The 15,682-nt window shown below is 44.5% G+C and overlaps 1 protein-coding gene across 2 annotated transcripts in view; it reads left to right on the forward strand.

The window, feature by feature from the left end:
* Window positions 1–13,490, forward strand: part of Casc3 (CASC3 exon junction complex subunit) — a 28,267-nt gene extending 14,777 nt beyond the window's left edge. The window contains exons 4-15 of one of the 2 annotated variants that reach the window (XM_041644052.1): window positions 2,134–2,286; window positions 2,372–2,523; window positions 3,168–3,344; window positions 3,521–3,642; window positions 3,829–4,206; window positions 7,879–7,943; window positions 8,837–8,951; window positions 9,146–9,244; window positions 9,483–9,703; window positions 10,872–10,994; window positions 11,298–11,361; window positions 11,975–13,490. In XM_041644052.1, coding sequence (XP_041499986.1) covers window positions 2,134–2,286; window positions 2,372–2,523; window positions 3,168–3,344; window positions 3,521–3,642; window positions 3,829–4,206; window positions 7,879–7,943; window positions 8,837–8,951; window positions 9,146–9,244; window positions 9,483–9,703; window positions 10,872–10,994; window positions 11,298–11,321 — 1,629 coding nt within the window. In that variant the 3' untranslated portion in view covers window positions 11,322–11,361; window positions 11,975–13,490. Of the gene's footprint in view, window positions 1–2,133; window positions 2,287–2,371; window positions 2,524–3,167; window positions 3,345–3,520; window positions 4,207–7,878; window positions 7,944–8,836; window positions 8,952–9,145; window positions 9,245–9,482; window positions 9,704–10,871; window positions 10,995–11,297; window positions 11,362–11,974 lie in introns of both variants that reach the window. The other variant, XM_041644050.1, reaches the window with a different exon arrangement.
* Window positions 13,491–15,682: the final 2,192 nt, after the last annotated feature.

The raw sequence follows: 15,682 nt of genomic DNA on the forward strand, positions 1-15,682 counted from the left end.
AGATTACTCAGCGAGTAAGAGTACTTGCCATAAAGCCTGCCAACCTGAGTTTAGTTTCTGGAATCCACATGTGGAAGGAGAGAACTGACTCTCAAATTGTCCTCTGACCACAGGAGCCATGGAAAACATTTGTCTTCATGTTTTCTTAGTCTGGTGATAGTTGGAGGTCCTAGATTCAAAAGAACTTTGTTTTGTTTATTTTGTTTTTTTAAGATAGGATATTAAGGTGATGGCTAGCGTTGAACTCTCAATCTTCTTACCTCCACTTCCTGAGTTGCTGGGATTATAGGTGTGTGCCCCCTCAATGAAGCTACATAATCAGAAAGATTGGTAATTTCTACTCTTAATCCCTTTTTTTTTTGTTTTTTGAGACAGGGTTTCTCTGTAGCTTTGGAGCCTGTCCTGGAACTAGCTCTTGTAGACCAGGCTGGCCTTGAACTCACAGAGATCCACCTGCCTCTGCCTCCCAAGTGCTGGGATTAAAAGCATGCGCCACCACCGCCCGGCTCTTAATCCATTTTTTAAAAGCAGTTGGTTCTGGGCTGGAGAAATGGCTCAGTGGTTAAGAGCACTGCCTGCTCTTCCAAAGGTCCTGAGTTCAGTTCTCAGCAACCACATGGTGGCTCACAACCATCTGCAATGAGATCTGGTGCCCTCTTCTGGCCTGAAGACATACCTTCAGAGAGAATACTGAGAATACTGTATACATAATAAATAAATAAAATCTTTAAAAAAAAAAGCAGTTGGTTCTGTTGTGTGTGCACATGTATGTGTGAGCATTTGCCGTGGCATTCATATGGAAGCTAGAGGAGTGGGAGAGGTTCTCTCTTTGTACTGTAGGGTTTCTGTAGCTCAAACTCCAGTCCTTATGCTTGGCAGCAAGTGCAGTTACCCATTCGCTGAGCCATCCTGCCAGTCTCCTAAAGCATTTTGAGATGATAAAATTCTCAACTTAAGACAGAGTACTATTATTAAACACTGTATGTTTAAGACTTGGAAAGGAGCCAGTGGTGGCATATGCCTTCAGTCCCAGTGCTTGAGACACAGAGGCAGGTAATCCTCTGAGTTTGAGGCCAGCTTGGTCTACAGAGCTAGTTCTAGAACAGCCAGAGCTTCACAAAAAGACTGGAAAAGGAGAGCAAGGCACTATCAAGTTAGTCCTCCATCTCTAACCCCTGACTCCTTTCCTTAGATACCATTGTTAAAATTCCCTACTTGTGTGCTACAGCACTATTTCTAAGGACATATGTGCATATTGCGCTTGTGTCTATTTTAAAGAACCCTGTTCTCTAGACGTTTGCTTAAGATATTGGCTTAGGTCAGGTGGTGGTGTTGCACACCTTTAACCCCAGCACTCAGGAGGCAGAGGCAAGCAGATCTCTGTGAGTTCAAGGCCAGATTGGTTTACACAGTGAGTTCCAGGATGGTCAGAGCTATACAGAGAAATCCTGTTTCGAAAAACCAAAAAAAAAAAAAAAAAAAAGAAGAATATTGGCATAGTGTATGTATGCTAGAAATTGATCTCAGATCCTTGCCATGCTAGGCAAATACTGTATCTTGGAGTTAATAACCTCAGCCCTTGTAATGTTTGTTTTATTTTTTATTTAGTGTGTGTGCATATGTGTATGGAGGACAGAGGACAGCCTCAGGTATCATTCCTTAGAGCTATCTTTTTTTTTTTTTTTTTCAGACAGGGTTTCTTAGGAGGACCAGAGACTCATCATTTAAGTCAGGTCAGCTGGCCAACAAGCCCCAAGAATCTCCTGTGTCTCTTGAGCTCTGGGATTGCAAGTGTATACTACCATGTCTGGCTTTGTACATGGGTGCTAGGCTTAGGTCTTCATGCTTTTGTGGCAAGCATTTTATCAACTGAGATATCTCCTAGTCCATGTTTTTTATTTTTATGAGGCAGGATCTCATATAGCACAGGATGGCCTCTAACTTAATATGAGCTGAAAGTGCTCTTGAACACGTGGTCTTCGTGTCTCTTCCTCTCCACTGCTGGGATCGTGAACATGTGCCACCATACTTGTAGTGCTTGCTTCTCAGTCTTACACTGTAGTCAACGTTTGCCAGGAAATGTTTTCTTATCTTCAGATCTCATCCCCATAGTTAACAAAAACACTTTTTCAGGGTGAAGAAGGAGAATACAGTGAAGAGGAGAACTCCAAGGTGGAGCTGAAATCAGAAGCAAATGAAGCTGATTCCTCAGCAAAAGAGAAGGGAGAAGAAAAGCCTGATAATAAAGGCACTGTGACTGGAGAGAGGCAAAGTGGGGATGGACAGGTCAGTACGCAGCATAGTCCTCCATTTGGGGTTGGCATAGGGCCTCTCAGCTCCTTGGAAAAGTAAGGAGTCCTTTATCTTCCAGGAGAGCACAGAGCCTGTAGAGAACAAAGTGGGTAAAAAAGGCCCTAAGCATTTGGATGATGATGAAGATCGGAAAAATCCAGCCTATATACCCAGGAAAGGGCTCTTCTTTGAGCATGATCTTCGAGGACAGACTCAGGAAGAAGAAGTCCGGTAACAGCCATCTTACGCTATTCTTGCTACTGGCTAGCTTGTGCTTAGTGTGTGTCAGGTGCTTCGATGACTTCTTTACCTATATCGTTTCCTTTACTACTCAGAACATTTTAAGAGAAGTGTTATTATTCCTCCTGTACAGGTGAGGAAAGTGAAGCTTGCAGAATTTGCTAACTAGTTGCAAGGTATAGTGTCATGCACTTGTAGTCCCAGTACCCAGGAGTCTGAAGCAGTTTGGTTATAAGCTTGGGTGCAGCTTGGCCTACTTAGTGAGACCCTGTCAAGCAAGAGGTGGATGTGGTAGTGTGACTCCTGATCCCAGCTCTTGGGAGGCTGAGGCAGGATCTCAGAGAGGTGGAGTCAAGGCCAGCTTTGTCTACATATAGCAGTTTCCGGGCCAGTCGGAGTTACGTGGTGAGGCCCTGTCTTTTAAAAAAAGATAGAAAATGTTTGGGAACCGTTGATGATAAAGAAGCTGGGATCCAGATTCAGAGTGATCTGTCTCCAGATCCTAAACTATTACACCTCTGCTGCCTTTAATCTGTGACTCCGGAGATAGAAAGTTTTTATAGGCTACCATTTTAGTAGAGAGATAATTTTAAAGTACTAATTATCTCAAGACACCTCTGTTTGGTTTGGTCCAGACCCAAGGGACGTCAGCGAAAGCTATGGAAGGATGAGGGCCGCTGGGAGCATGATAAGTTCCGTGAAGATGAACAGGCCCCAAAGTCCCGACAGGAGCTCATTGCTCTTTATGGCTATGATATTCGATCCGCTCACAATCCTGATGACATCAAACCCCGAAGAGTCCGAAAACCTCGGTAAGGAAATTCAGGAGCCTAAATTACTGATCTTTCAAACCCTTCTGCTTTTCTAAATGCATTTCTTTCTTTTAAGTGACTAAGTAAGTATGGGAATGACACAACTCCCTGAGTCTCCGTGTAGATATGTGGAGGTCTCTTTTCTTACATTTTTCTTTACAATTTTACTGTTTCAGATTTGGAAGTCCCCCACAAAGAGATCCAAACTGGATTGGTGATCGATCAAACAAGTCCCATCGCCACCAGGGTCCTGGGGGCGCCCTACCACCAAGAACATTTATTAACAGGAATGCAGCAGGTACTGGCCGCATGTCTGCATCCAGGAATTATTCCCGATCTGGGGGCTTCAAGGAAGGTCGTACTAGTTTTAGGCCTGTGGAGGTTGGTGGGCAGCATGGTGGCCGGTCTGGTGAGACTCATAAGCATGAAGCTAATTACCGGTCGCGGCGTCTGGAGCAGACTCCTATGAGGGATCCATCTCCAGAACCAGATGCTCCATTGCTTGGCAGTCCTGAGAAAGAAGAGACGGCCTCGGAGACACCAGCTGCTGTTCCTGACACTGTACCACCAGCTCCTGACAGGCCCATTGAGAAGAAATCCTATTCCCGGGCAAGAAGGACCCGGACCAAAGTTGGGGATGCAGTCAAAGCTTCTGAGGAGGTTCCTCCTCCATCTGAAGGGCTCACTTCAGCAACCACAATCCCAGAAACAACTCCTCCTCCAGCTGCTAAGACTGGGAACTGGGAGACTCCGGTAGATTCTACCACAGGTGGACTGGAGCAAGACGTGGCACAGCTAAATATAGCAGAACAAAACTGGAGTCCAGGACAGCCTTCATTCCTGCAACCACGGGAGCTTCGAGGTAGGCCTTGCAGCCTGGGTCTAGATTTTATTGTGTTACTGGGACGTCCCTCTCAGCAATGTAGTGTCTGACAGAAAGCTCCCTTTCCTTCACAGAGCCAGTCTTGTAGATTCCCGGTTAGCCTGTCCCACTGTGTACACACACTGTTGGCCATCAGTCCTTAGCGCCTTCATCAAGATTCATTTTCTCCTCTTGCACAAAGAGGGACAGAAGATAGATAGCATCTTCAGACTGTTTGAGCCAGTGTTACATGTTTCCTAGAGACATTAGAATTATATATAATGCTGTGCTTTGGGGTATTTGAAATGTGGCTAGAAGGAAGAATTGAATTTTTAGTTAATTTTAAAAACACATATAGCACTGAGAAGTGGTGGCGCACACCTTTAATCCCAACACTCAGGGGAGCAAAAGCAGGTGGATCTCTTGACTTTGATGCTAGCCTGGTCTACAGAGTGAGCTCCAGGATAAGCCAGGGTTACACAGAGAAACCCTGTCTCAGAAACGAAAATAAAAGCCATGCAGCTAGCAGGTATCATGTAGTTTTTGAAATGTAACCCAGACTTCCTTTTGGGGGGTGGGGGGAGATTTTATTTATTTTTGTGTGTAGGTGTTCTGCCTACACACGTCTGTGCACCATGTGTGTAAGTGCCCACAGAGGCTAGAAGAAGGCATCAAATCCCTTGGGAATAGAATTATAGGTGGTTGTGAGTTGCCATATGGATGCTGGGGATTTAACCCAGGTCAGGAGCAGCCATTGCTCTTAACCACTGAGCCATCTCTCTGGCCCTCTAGGCCAAACTTAAAAATTGAAAATCTTCATGAGCACTGGGAATTTTGACACTCTACTTTGATACAGGTGATTTTATTTTAATTATTTTAGTTTTTGAGATTATAATTACATCATTTTCCCCTTCCCTCCTTTCAAAGCCTTCTATATCCTCCTTGCTCTCTTTGAAATTCATCAGCTCTTTTTTTTTAACTTGCTACATGCATATATGTATATACATTTATATTCCTAAATATATAATTACCCTGCTTAGTTGTTACTTGTGTGTTTTTAGGGCTGACAGAGTATTGGCTCACCAGTTGGTGTGTTCTTCCCTGGGAGAAAGAAGACTCTCCTACTCTCAGCATTTCTTTAGTTGCTTATAGGTCCTTAGATAGTGGTAAAGCCTGGTACGTTTTTTCACTGTCCACTTAAGCATGTCTGTTGTTGTCCTTGTTCAGCTCATGTCTGTGAGAATTTACAGGTGTAGCTTCTGAGGATACTAGAAAATACGTGATGGGGGAGTGATTTCTTATTAATAAAGAAACTGCCGCAGGGCGGTGGTGGCACACGCCGTAATCCCAGCACTCAGGAGGCAGAGGCAGGCGGATCTCTATGAGTTCGAGACCAGCCTCTGGTCTACAAGAGCTAGTTCCAGGACAGGCTCCAAAACCACAGAGAAACCCTGTCTCGAAAAACCAAAAAAAACCAAAAAACAAAAACAAAAAACAAAACTGCCTAGGCCCATTTGATAGGCCAACCCTTAGGTAGGCGGAGAAAACAGAACAGAATGCTGGGAGAAAGAAGCTAAATCAGAGAGTCGCCATGATTCTCACTCCCAACACAGCCGCAAGTTAAGATCTTCCCTGATAAGCCACCTCGTGAGCTACACAGATTATAGAAATGGGTTAGGTCAATATGTAAGAGCTAGCCAATAAGAGGCTGGAACTAATGGGCCAGGCAGTGTTTAAAAGAATACAGTTTCCATGTAATTATTCCGGGTAAAACTAGCCTGGTGGCGGGATGCAGCCCCGCCGCTCCTATTACAACAAATACAATCTCTCAGAAAACTCTGATCCTTTGGCTCTTAAACTTTTTCTGCCCCCCACTTCCTCAGCAAACCCTGATTCTTAGGTGTGGAAGTTGTTATATAGATGTATCTGTTGGGACTGAGCTCCAAAACTGCATTTTGACTGGTTGTGGTTTTCTGTAATGGTCTTCATCTGTTGCAAAGAAAAGTTTCCTCGATGGGTGGTCATTTATCTGTGGGTCCATGGACAAATACTTAGAATGAAGTTAGGGATTATGCTAATTTAGTAAAATGGTGGTTGTAGGTTCTCCTCCAAGATCCCTGACTTCTCTACCTTGGCTAAGCTTCCAGTAGCAGGCATGGTTTCCCTCTTGTTGAGTGATCTTTAGTCCAATCCGAGAGCTGTTGGTTACCACCAAGCTTTGTGTGCCACCACCGCACTCTTGGGTTATCTATCACCCTGGTTATCATTGTGCTTTGTAGATGTTTTACCTGGGTATTGTTGATTTCGTCCTTCCTTTGGAAACTTGCATGGTGTCTTTTGTTACCATAAAAGCTAGTTATCAGGGAAGAAGCTTTTAGGTCAGTTTTAGCTCATAGGCCTCTGGGCTTTTACATGTGATTTTTGAGCACCAGAAATTAGTATAAGCAGTATGATCCTAGAGTTAGTTGATCTCTGGACAGAGAAGTATAATGTTTTGTACTGATACTTTACTATCTTTGGGAGAGTGTATAAAACATTTCTTTTAAATAAAAAAATTTTTTTTTTTTAATTTTTTAGGTTTTTTTGAGACTAGGTTCCTCCATGTTGCTCTGGATGTTCTGGAACTAGCTTTGTAGACAGGCTGGCCTCAAACTCAGAGATCTGCCTGCCTCTGCCTCCCAAGTGCTGGGTTTAAAGGAATGCACCACCCCACCACCCCAATCTTATTTACTTACCTATCACCAACTGAGTGCTAGAAATCAAACCTGGGTCCTCTGCAAGAAGGACTCACTAGTGCTCTTAACCATTGAGCCATGTCTGTATTCTAAGTAATTTTTATACAGTATGAATGTAATGTCTTGGGGCTGGAGAGATGGCTCAGCGGTTAAGAGCATTGCCTGCTCTTCCAAAGGTCCTGAGTTCAATTCCCAGCAACCACATGGTGGCTCACAACCATCTGTAATGAGGTCTGGCGTCCTCCTCTGGCCTTCAGGCATACACACAGACAGAATATTGTATACATAATAAATATATTTAAAAAAAAAGAATGTAATGTCTTCCTCATAGCTAGTGTTGTTAGAAAACATTTGGCCCTGCACTTTATAGTATATCTACTAATGTGCTTGTTTTATCCTCCCAAAGTTCCTATATAAAACCTTATTTAGTAGGAAAAATTTGAGCTTGAGTTTATTTTCCAATCTTTTTTCAAGGACTTTGTTGCTATAATAAAGATGTTGGGCAACAGGAGCACATTTTCAAATGCTAGCATTGACAATAAGCAGACAGTTTAAAATAATTTATGTGTATGTGTGTGCACTTGAAGTTGATGTGTGTGCACTACAGGCAAGGGCATTGAATTCCCCTAGAACTAGTGCTATAGATGGTTGTAAGCTTCCATGTGGTCGCTGGGAACGGAGCCCAGGTCCTCCTCTGCAAGAGTGACCAGCAGACATTTTTAAACAGAATTGTGCTAGTTTAAAAGAAGAGAAGAATGCCTTTGTTATTTTCTTTTCTTTTGGTTTTTCAAGACAGGGTTTTGTCTGCCTCCCAAGTGCTGGGATTAATGGCATGCACCACCACTGCCCAGCTGCGCTTATTATTTTCTTGATGGTACCTTTGACTCCTATTCACATACATCTGCATTCAACCAGTGACTTTTTTGGTATATTACAGGTATGCCCAACCACATCCATATGGGAGCAGGACCTCCACCTCCATTTAACCGGATGGAAGAAATGGTACAAAAATGGGAAGAAGGAGGATTGGGACTGTATATACTCTGTGGTAGAGAATGCATGAGACCCTTGATTCAGCTTCCAATACTGTCAAAAAGAAGTGCCGAGATAGAATCTCACTGTTTCGCTCTGGCAGGCTTGGAGCTCCCTATGTAGAATAGGCCGGCCTTGGACTCAGGGAGATCTGTCTCAGCCTCCCAGCTGAAAGGTGTATACCACCATGCCTGGACCTTAGTTACTGTGACAGACTAACATGACCAAGGCAACTTATAAAAGAATGCGTTTCATTGGGCTTCCAGTTCCAGAATACTAGAGACCATGATAGCAAATCAAAGACATGGCAGCAGGAACATCTGAGGGCTTACATTTGATCCTAAAGTAGAAGCACAGAGAGCACACCTGGAATGGCCCAGTCTTTTGAAACCACAAAGTCCATCCTAGTGACACACCTCCTAATCTTTCTCAAACAGTTCCACTAACTGGGGACAAAGTTTTCAAATGTGGATTACTCATTGAGACTGTCACACTTGTTCACTATTAAAAACCACAATAATTTCTTTTTATTGTTCAAGATGGTCTCTTGTCTCTTATTCTTTAACAGACTGGCCTGGAATATCATATATAGTTCAGATGGGCTTCAAACTCAGTCCTCCTGCTTTGATTCCTGAGTTCTTAGGCTTAGGCTATCATGCCAGGCAATAGAAGTTTGGTTTTTCGAGACAGGGTTTCTCTATGTCACAACCCTGGCTGTCCTGGAACTAACTTGCTTTGTAGACCAGGCTGGCCTTGAACTCACGGATATCTGCCTGCCTCTGCCTCCCGAGTGCTGGGATTAAAGGCGTGTACCACCACCGCCCTGCTTCTTCTGGAGTCTTAACCAAATCTCTTTATCTCAGGGTGTCCAGGGTGGTCGAGCTAAACGTTATTCATCCCAGCGGCAGAGACCTGTGCCAGAGCCCCCTGCTCCTCCTGTGCATATCAGCATCATGGAGGGCCATTACTATGATCCATGTGAGTTCTTTCTTATTGTTGGGTACCTTTCTTGTCACTGTAAAGGGAATGAAGTGCTCAGCCTTCTACTTCACAGTGGTTATCCCACGTTGTCTAGTTGCTGTTTTCTTCATATGGAAGAGTTAGAATATCAAAGGTCTGCAGGACCGAAAGAGTTGCTGATGTGGTATGAAGGTTTGTGGTTTATCTTACAGTGCAGTTCCAGGGACCAATTTATACCCATGGTGACAGCCCTGCCCCACTGCCTCCACAGGGCATGATTGTACAGCCAGAAATGCACCTTCCTCACCCAGGTAAGCTTGCATCCCTCTTGTATGCTAATAGTGTGCAAGAATCTGTGTTGGGGACTCTACAAACCCTACCTTTCCAGCACTGTCACGCTATCCAGTGATGCTGACCACCCTGGCTCAATTTTAAGTCCATCTTAAGGATTGCAGTCTAACCTGTTATGCTTGGTGGTCTAATTTAAGGCATTCTGTGGTAAAAGGTGGTATCCTCTTTTACAGTTTTTGTTTGTCTTTCTTTGCTCAGGTTTACATCCCCATCAGTCACCAGCACCTCTGCCCAATCCGGGTCTTTACCCGCCACCAGTGTCCATGTCTCCAGGACAACCTCCACCCCAGCAGTTGCTTGCTCCTACTTACTTCTCTGCTCCAGGTGTCATGAATTTTGGTAACCCCAGTTACCCTTATGCTCCAGGAGCATTACCTCCTCCTCCTCCTCCTCCTCCTCATCTGTATCCTAACACACAGGTAAGATGCCTAATGTTCTAGGTATACATCCTTTATGTCACACAGGATTGGGGTGGGGGAAAATGTTAAAAGAGTTTTACAAGCCGGGCAGTGGTGGCGCATGCCTTTAATCCCAGCACTCAGGAAGGAGGAAGAGACAGTGGATCTCTGAATTCTGTGAGTTTGAGGCCAGCCTGTCTACAGCAGGAGTTCCAGGTCAGGCTCCAAAGCTACAGAGAAACCCTGTCTTGAACAATTCAATGCCACTGATTTTCCTGTGTGGCATTAGGATGCCCCCTGGTGGTCAGAAGCTGGAAATGCAGGTTATGTAATGTCTATCTTTGCTTCTTATTTTTTTGTTGGTGTTACATTTTTTTATATGGCTTTATTGGCCTAGCAACTTGCCACATAGACCAGGCTAATCTCAAATTCACAGAGACTCACCTCCTCAGTGCTGTGGTTAAGGGTTTGTACTACCAAGTGTGACCTTGTTTTTTGTCTCGGTTTTTCATTTTATTTATTTATCTATCTATCTGTCTATTTGAGGCAGGGTCAGTTTTTCTTTTTGATTTTTTTCGAAACAGGTTTCTCCGTAGTTTTGGAGCCTGTCCTGGAACTAGTTCTTGTAGACCAGGCTGGCCTCGAACTCACAGAGATCCGCCTGCCTCTGCCTCCCGAGTGCTGGGATTAAAGGCGTGTGCCACCACCACCTGGTAGTTTTTCTTTTATTTATTTATTTATCTGTTTATTTATTTGTTTGAGGCAGGGTCTCACTGACGGGGAATATATATGATCCCCCAATCTCTGACTCCTAAGTGGTTACGAGAACCATACCTGTTTTCTCCTTTCCTTCCTTCCTTCCTTTCTTCCTTCCTTTCTTTCTTTCTTTCTTTCTTTCTTTCTTTCTCTCTTTCTGTTGATTACGCATACAGTATGCTGCTGGCATGTATGCCTGCAGGCCAGAAGAGGGCACCAGATCGCATTACAGATGGCTGTGAGCCACCATGTGGGTGCTGGGAATTGAACTCAGGACCTTTGGTAGAGCAGGTAATGCTCTTAACCACTGAGCCGTCTCTCCAGCCCCATCTTTTTGTTTTTGTGACTAGCAAATGTTTTCTGTTTCTCCTAATTTGGGTTAATTCTTTTTTTTTTCTCCTGGCTTATGGGGTCCTGGCATATGGGGTCCTAGGCTCCATCACAGGTATATGGAGGAGTGACTTACTATAACCCTGCCCAGCAGCAGGTGCAGCCCAAACCCTCCCCACCCCGGAGGACTCCCCAGCCAGTCTCCATCAAGCCCCCTCCACCTGAGGTAAGTCTCATTCCCACACTTTAAGCATGTGGGCTTTCTCTGATTCTCTAAGGGGTTTCTCTTCCTTTTACAATATGTTTATATGGAGGTCTTTTTTTTTTTTCCTTGTTTATTTTAAGACAGGGTTTCTCTGTGTATCCCTGGCTGTCCTGGAACTTGATCTGTAGACCAGACTGGCCTTGAACTCAGAGATCCACCAGCCTCTGCCTCCCGGAGTGCTGGAAGACATTTGCCACCATGCCTGGCTAATGGAAGTCTTTTTTTTGTATGACATGATAACAAATTACAATTTTTTTATTTCAGGTTGTAAGCAGGGGTTCCAGTTAATGCCGAGTATGTAACTAATTAAGTGTGACATCGTGAGAAAGTAAGTGCCCAGTGTACCATGACGCTCAAACTAGTTCTCACCACCATACATTACAGTCGTGAGATAGCTCAGGAAAATTGTTTTATGAATGCATTGGGCAGAATTGAAGAGAAACCATCCCTACCTTCAGACTTTTGTTTTGGAAATTAAACAATAAAAATACAGGAGCCCAATCTAAACTAATGAAGGGCAGAAAAAAATCTGAATTTAAGTTGTTATAGCCAAAGAAGCCAATGCTAGGGATTCTAGAAGAGTGGGTATGAGGCTTTTTCAGAGCTTTGGAGGAGTATGGTCTTTGTTTAGGAAAAAAGATCTTACTATATATCCCTAGCCAGCTTCAAACTTTCCATCTTCCTGCTTCTACCCCTGACTGCTCAGATTACAGGTGTGGGCTGCCACACCTGACTCCAGGATATTTTTATTGTTGTTGTTTTTTTTTGTGGTCATTAAAACACATTATTTAGAAGCTGAAGGTGTAGCATGTTCAAGATCTCAGACTTGATCCTTGGTGCCAAATAAACCGCATTATTTAGAAATGTGGCCTTCTGAGAAGGCTAATATAAATGCCCAAAGTCCACTGACATGCACTTCTTCTCTTTTTAACTCTCAATAGAACAGGAAAGGTGAAAACTCGGAGGAGAAGAAAAATGTGGGGTGACCCTGCCAGCCGATAGTTGGAGGAGAAGAGGCCCTCTTCTCTGAGGACAGGCCTGCTAGAGAGAGAAGAAACCTCCACTCTTCAGTTGAGCTGCCTGGACTCAGGGGAGCAGAGACTGGACAGCCCAGGCTTCAGAGTCTAAATTCAGAAGCCTGCATCTCACTGTTGTTTACTTTCTCCCCAGAAATTCAAGTGTCTTCTGCTTCCAGGGAAGTTCCTTCCTGTTTATTTGTTTAAATGTTCATTTTTAAAGCCTGACTTAACCTTTTTTAAATTAATATTCTTGTTTATTTCTCCTTTTCCCTGCTCCGCCCGCTGACTTTACATGAAACAAGTTCATTCTGGTTTACTACCCTTTCTGGAGTTCCTTTTGACTCCTCCCTGACTCCCACAAATTGAGACTGTATCAACCAAGTATAAAAGTAGCTGGCCTTTTTCTTGTGATTCGTCTTCATTAGTCTCTTAACTCCTCTAACCCTATGGAAGCTCTCTGCACACAGTGTTCCACTGTAGAGGGGAACTCAGTGGGTGAGCGGGAGCCCTTGTTTGGGCTTATAAATCTGAGCCTCCTTCAGTACCTCTATACTGATGGGCTTCAGTCCTCCATAGAGGTATAATCTCTGTTGTGGAGAAAGAACAAACTGAATGCTTTTGTGAAAAGGGAGGGTGGAGTGAGATCCTCTGCACGATTAGGGGAATGCATAGCGAGTCCTCGGGGCTGTCTTTGAGGTAAGTGGAATTAGTGAGCCCTGCTTCTTTTCTTTACATCCCTTCTCCTACGTCCCCTTCCCAGTTGCTGTGGGCCAATACATCTCTAGAGACAAATACTATCCAGCAGTCTGTCTGCCTTGTCTTTGCAGTTCTTCTCCATGCCTTCCCTGCTACAAGTGTGTTTAGATGTTACTACTTACTTTCCCCAAATTCTGCTCCTCTACTTGCAAACAGAGGGTTTAAAATCCTGGACTTCAGTCCTAAGGAAGCAAGTTACCTTCTGGGCAAAGGCTCTCCCTCCTTTCATTCCTCTCTATGGCACTGAACCACATCCCCGTGCCTGTGTGGAAGTCTGTTACTGCAGCGCTGTGCCTGCCAGGGTTCCTACAGAACCTGAGGGAAAGGTGATGCTGCCTCTCCCTAGTAATGTGTCTGTTTTTGTTCTTCCTCCTACAGCTGGCCTAACTACTCTTGAGTCAGGGTGGGGTTAACCCCCAAGGAGGAAATAACTAAGGGGTTCTTCCAGGGGTAGCTGGTGGTTGTGCCTTTTATAGGCTTCCCTTTGCCTTAAACCTGAAGGTGTTTCCTCAAGCCTGTGGGCAGCATGCCCAGATTCCCGACTTAAGACACTGTGACAGTTGTCTGTTGGTCCACCGTGTTTACTGCAAAGATTTCGCCATGTGTGTGTGTTTGTCACTGTTTTCAAGGGTGCACATTTGTGATCAGCAGTGTGACTTGGAGATAATAAAATTTAGACTATAGATTTGACTCTGTTGCAGTTATTATATGCATCTTGGTTTGGAGGGAAGAAAGAGACTGATTTCACTACAGAATTCAGTCATAATTTGAGCAGCTCAGCCCGGTAAAATGCGGGGTCAGAGGTGAGGAGCCCTGTGAGGCCCCAACTTTGAATGTGCTTGCCAATAGTTTCTCATTCTATCCCTCTTTTTTTACTGGTTTGTTTGTTTTTTTGTTTTTCAGACCAGGAGCTCATGTTGTCCAGGCTAGCCTCTTAACTCACCTTGTACTAAAGATAACACTTCAGTTTCTGTTCCTATCATCTCCACTTCCCAGGTGCTAGGATTTCAGATGTTCACTGCCACACAAAATTTAACAGTTTTTTTAAAATATATATATATTTGAGACCCTGTCTCATTATGTAATCCTGACTGGCTTAGAACTCACAGAGATCCACCAGCTTCTGCCTCCTGAGAGCAGGATTTAAAGTGTGGGGCACTATGACTGGTTTTTAGTGCTATCTTTACTTTCCAAGAAAGGTAACTATCCACAGCTGGACATAGCGGTGCTTGTCTTTAATCCCAGTACTCGGGAGGCAGAGGCAAGTGGATCTCTGTGAGTTCAAGCCAGGTGTACACAGAGAAGCCCTGTCTCTTGGTGGGAGTTGGGGATGGTACAAGGCCCACAGTCTGAAGGACAGCTACCAGTCTTAGTACTGATAAAGACAAGAAAAACAAAGACTAGCTAGTTCGGGCTGCCTTTCATTTGAGACTGGAACACACAGAAAAATTACCAGTTTTGAATTAACTTTCCTTGGATGGAAATTTACAAAGGTGACCCTGATATGGAAGAGCATTTGGATACTGTGGGGCTGGAAACGTTCTTCATTCCACAAAGCTTTCCACTGGTGGTGTGGGTGTCACTGGGACATCTTCCCTCTGCCTCACAGGTGATGGGTAACTATATACCTGATCTTCTTTCTCACAAGTGATGGGTAACTGTATTATTCCTGTCTCACAAAAAATGCCAACCAACCTTGGGGGTGGGTTACTGGCAGGAAAAAGGAATGTTAGGATGCTTCCTCTTCACCCCTGCCTCTTCCCCAGTCCTCTGGTTAGATCCCATTGCTCTCTCTGTTGCCCTGGTAACCAGCTCAGCAAGAAGAAACTCAAGCTCAGCAAAGCCCTCAGGTTCTCCCTGCCTCTCTGTGGGCAGAAATAATGGGAGTTTAAGGGGCAGATACATTACTGCCTTGGGCAGCCCTGTCCAATACCTTTTTTAGAAGCTCATGGGTTGGTCAGGCTCAGTTAAGCTTGTCGGCCTCCATTTCCTCAGTTAGGTAATTGTACACTACCCTACCTTCCTCTACATTTCTCTCACGGTAATACAGATGCCCTATCCCTACCCCCACCCTGGGGGGTCAGTTCATGGGTCTACCTTGTAGGTGACTCAGAACAGCAAGGGTTTGGCAATTGCCAGTTCATCTGACGCAGCCTACTAGGGCTGACCTAGAACAGTGATTTTTCAACGCTGGCTAGTTGAATCAACTGGGGAGTTTTCTAAACTAACAGATGTCTTGGGCCTGCCTGAAAGGATCTCATAATTGATCTATGGTGTGACCCAGGCATCAGCAATTCTGAAAAGTTCCTCTGTGGTTCCAGTGCGTAGCCAGGGTGGAAACCACTGATGCTCTGGAAGGACCACAGCTTAATGCGTCCTGTTCTTCTGATTGAAGGTCTTGAACAGAAGGGCCTGGAAACCAAGCCTTTAGTTTCTAGAAAGTCTCTTAGTCCCCTTTATTTCCAGCTCCCACACGCTTTACACTCCCCAATTTTTTACCCTTCCTAACGGACAATCCCAAATCCTGCCCAGAGAGGAGGTTACCAAGGCAACTGCTTAATCTGGTACTGTGGCATGTGCAGAAGAGAAGCCCTCCCCTCTTCTTACTTGGTTACTAAAAGGTTACCTGGGGAGCTTCAAGCCCTTCTAGCCAGTTTCTACTTTCAACCTTAGATACTGAGTGTCCAGTGACGGGAGCCCAGAAAGCCAACAGTCAGACCTAGCTTCTTAGTGAAAATCAGAGCTGTCTTTTTCTTTTTGTTCCCTCTCCAGATCCACAGATGGGTGTGCAGAGCTTTCTTTCTGTGAACACATGCTCTAGCACACATGGAACTGGGGGTGCACAGACAGCAACACAAGCACAGTGCACACCCT

This window comes from Microtus oregoni, unplaced genomic scaffold (genome assembly GCF_018167655.1).
Source record: "Microtus oregoni isolate MIOR12 unplaced genomic scaffold, Mior012 000091F_ref0000469, whole genome shotgun sequence".
NCBI lineage: Eukaryota > Metazoa > Chordata > Mammalia > Rodentia > Cricetidae > Microtus > Microtus oregoni.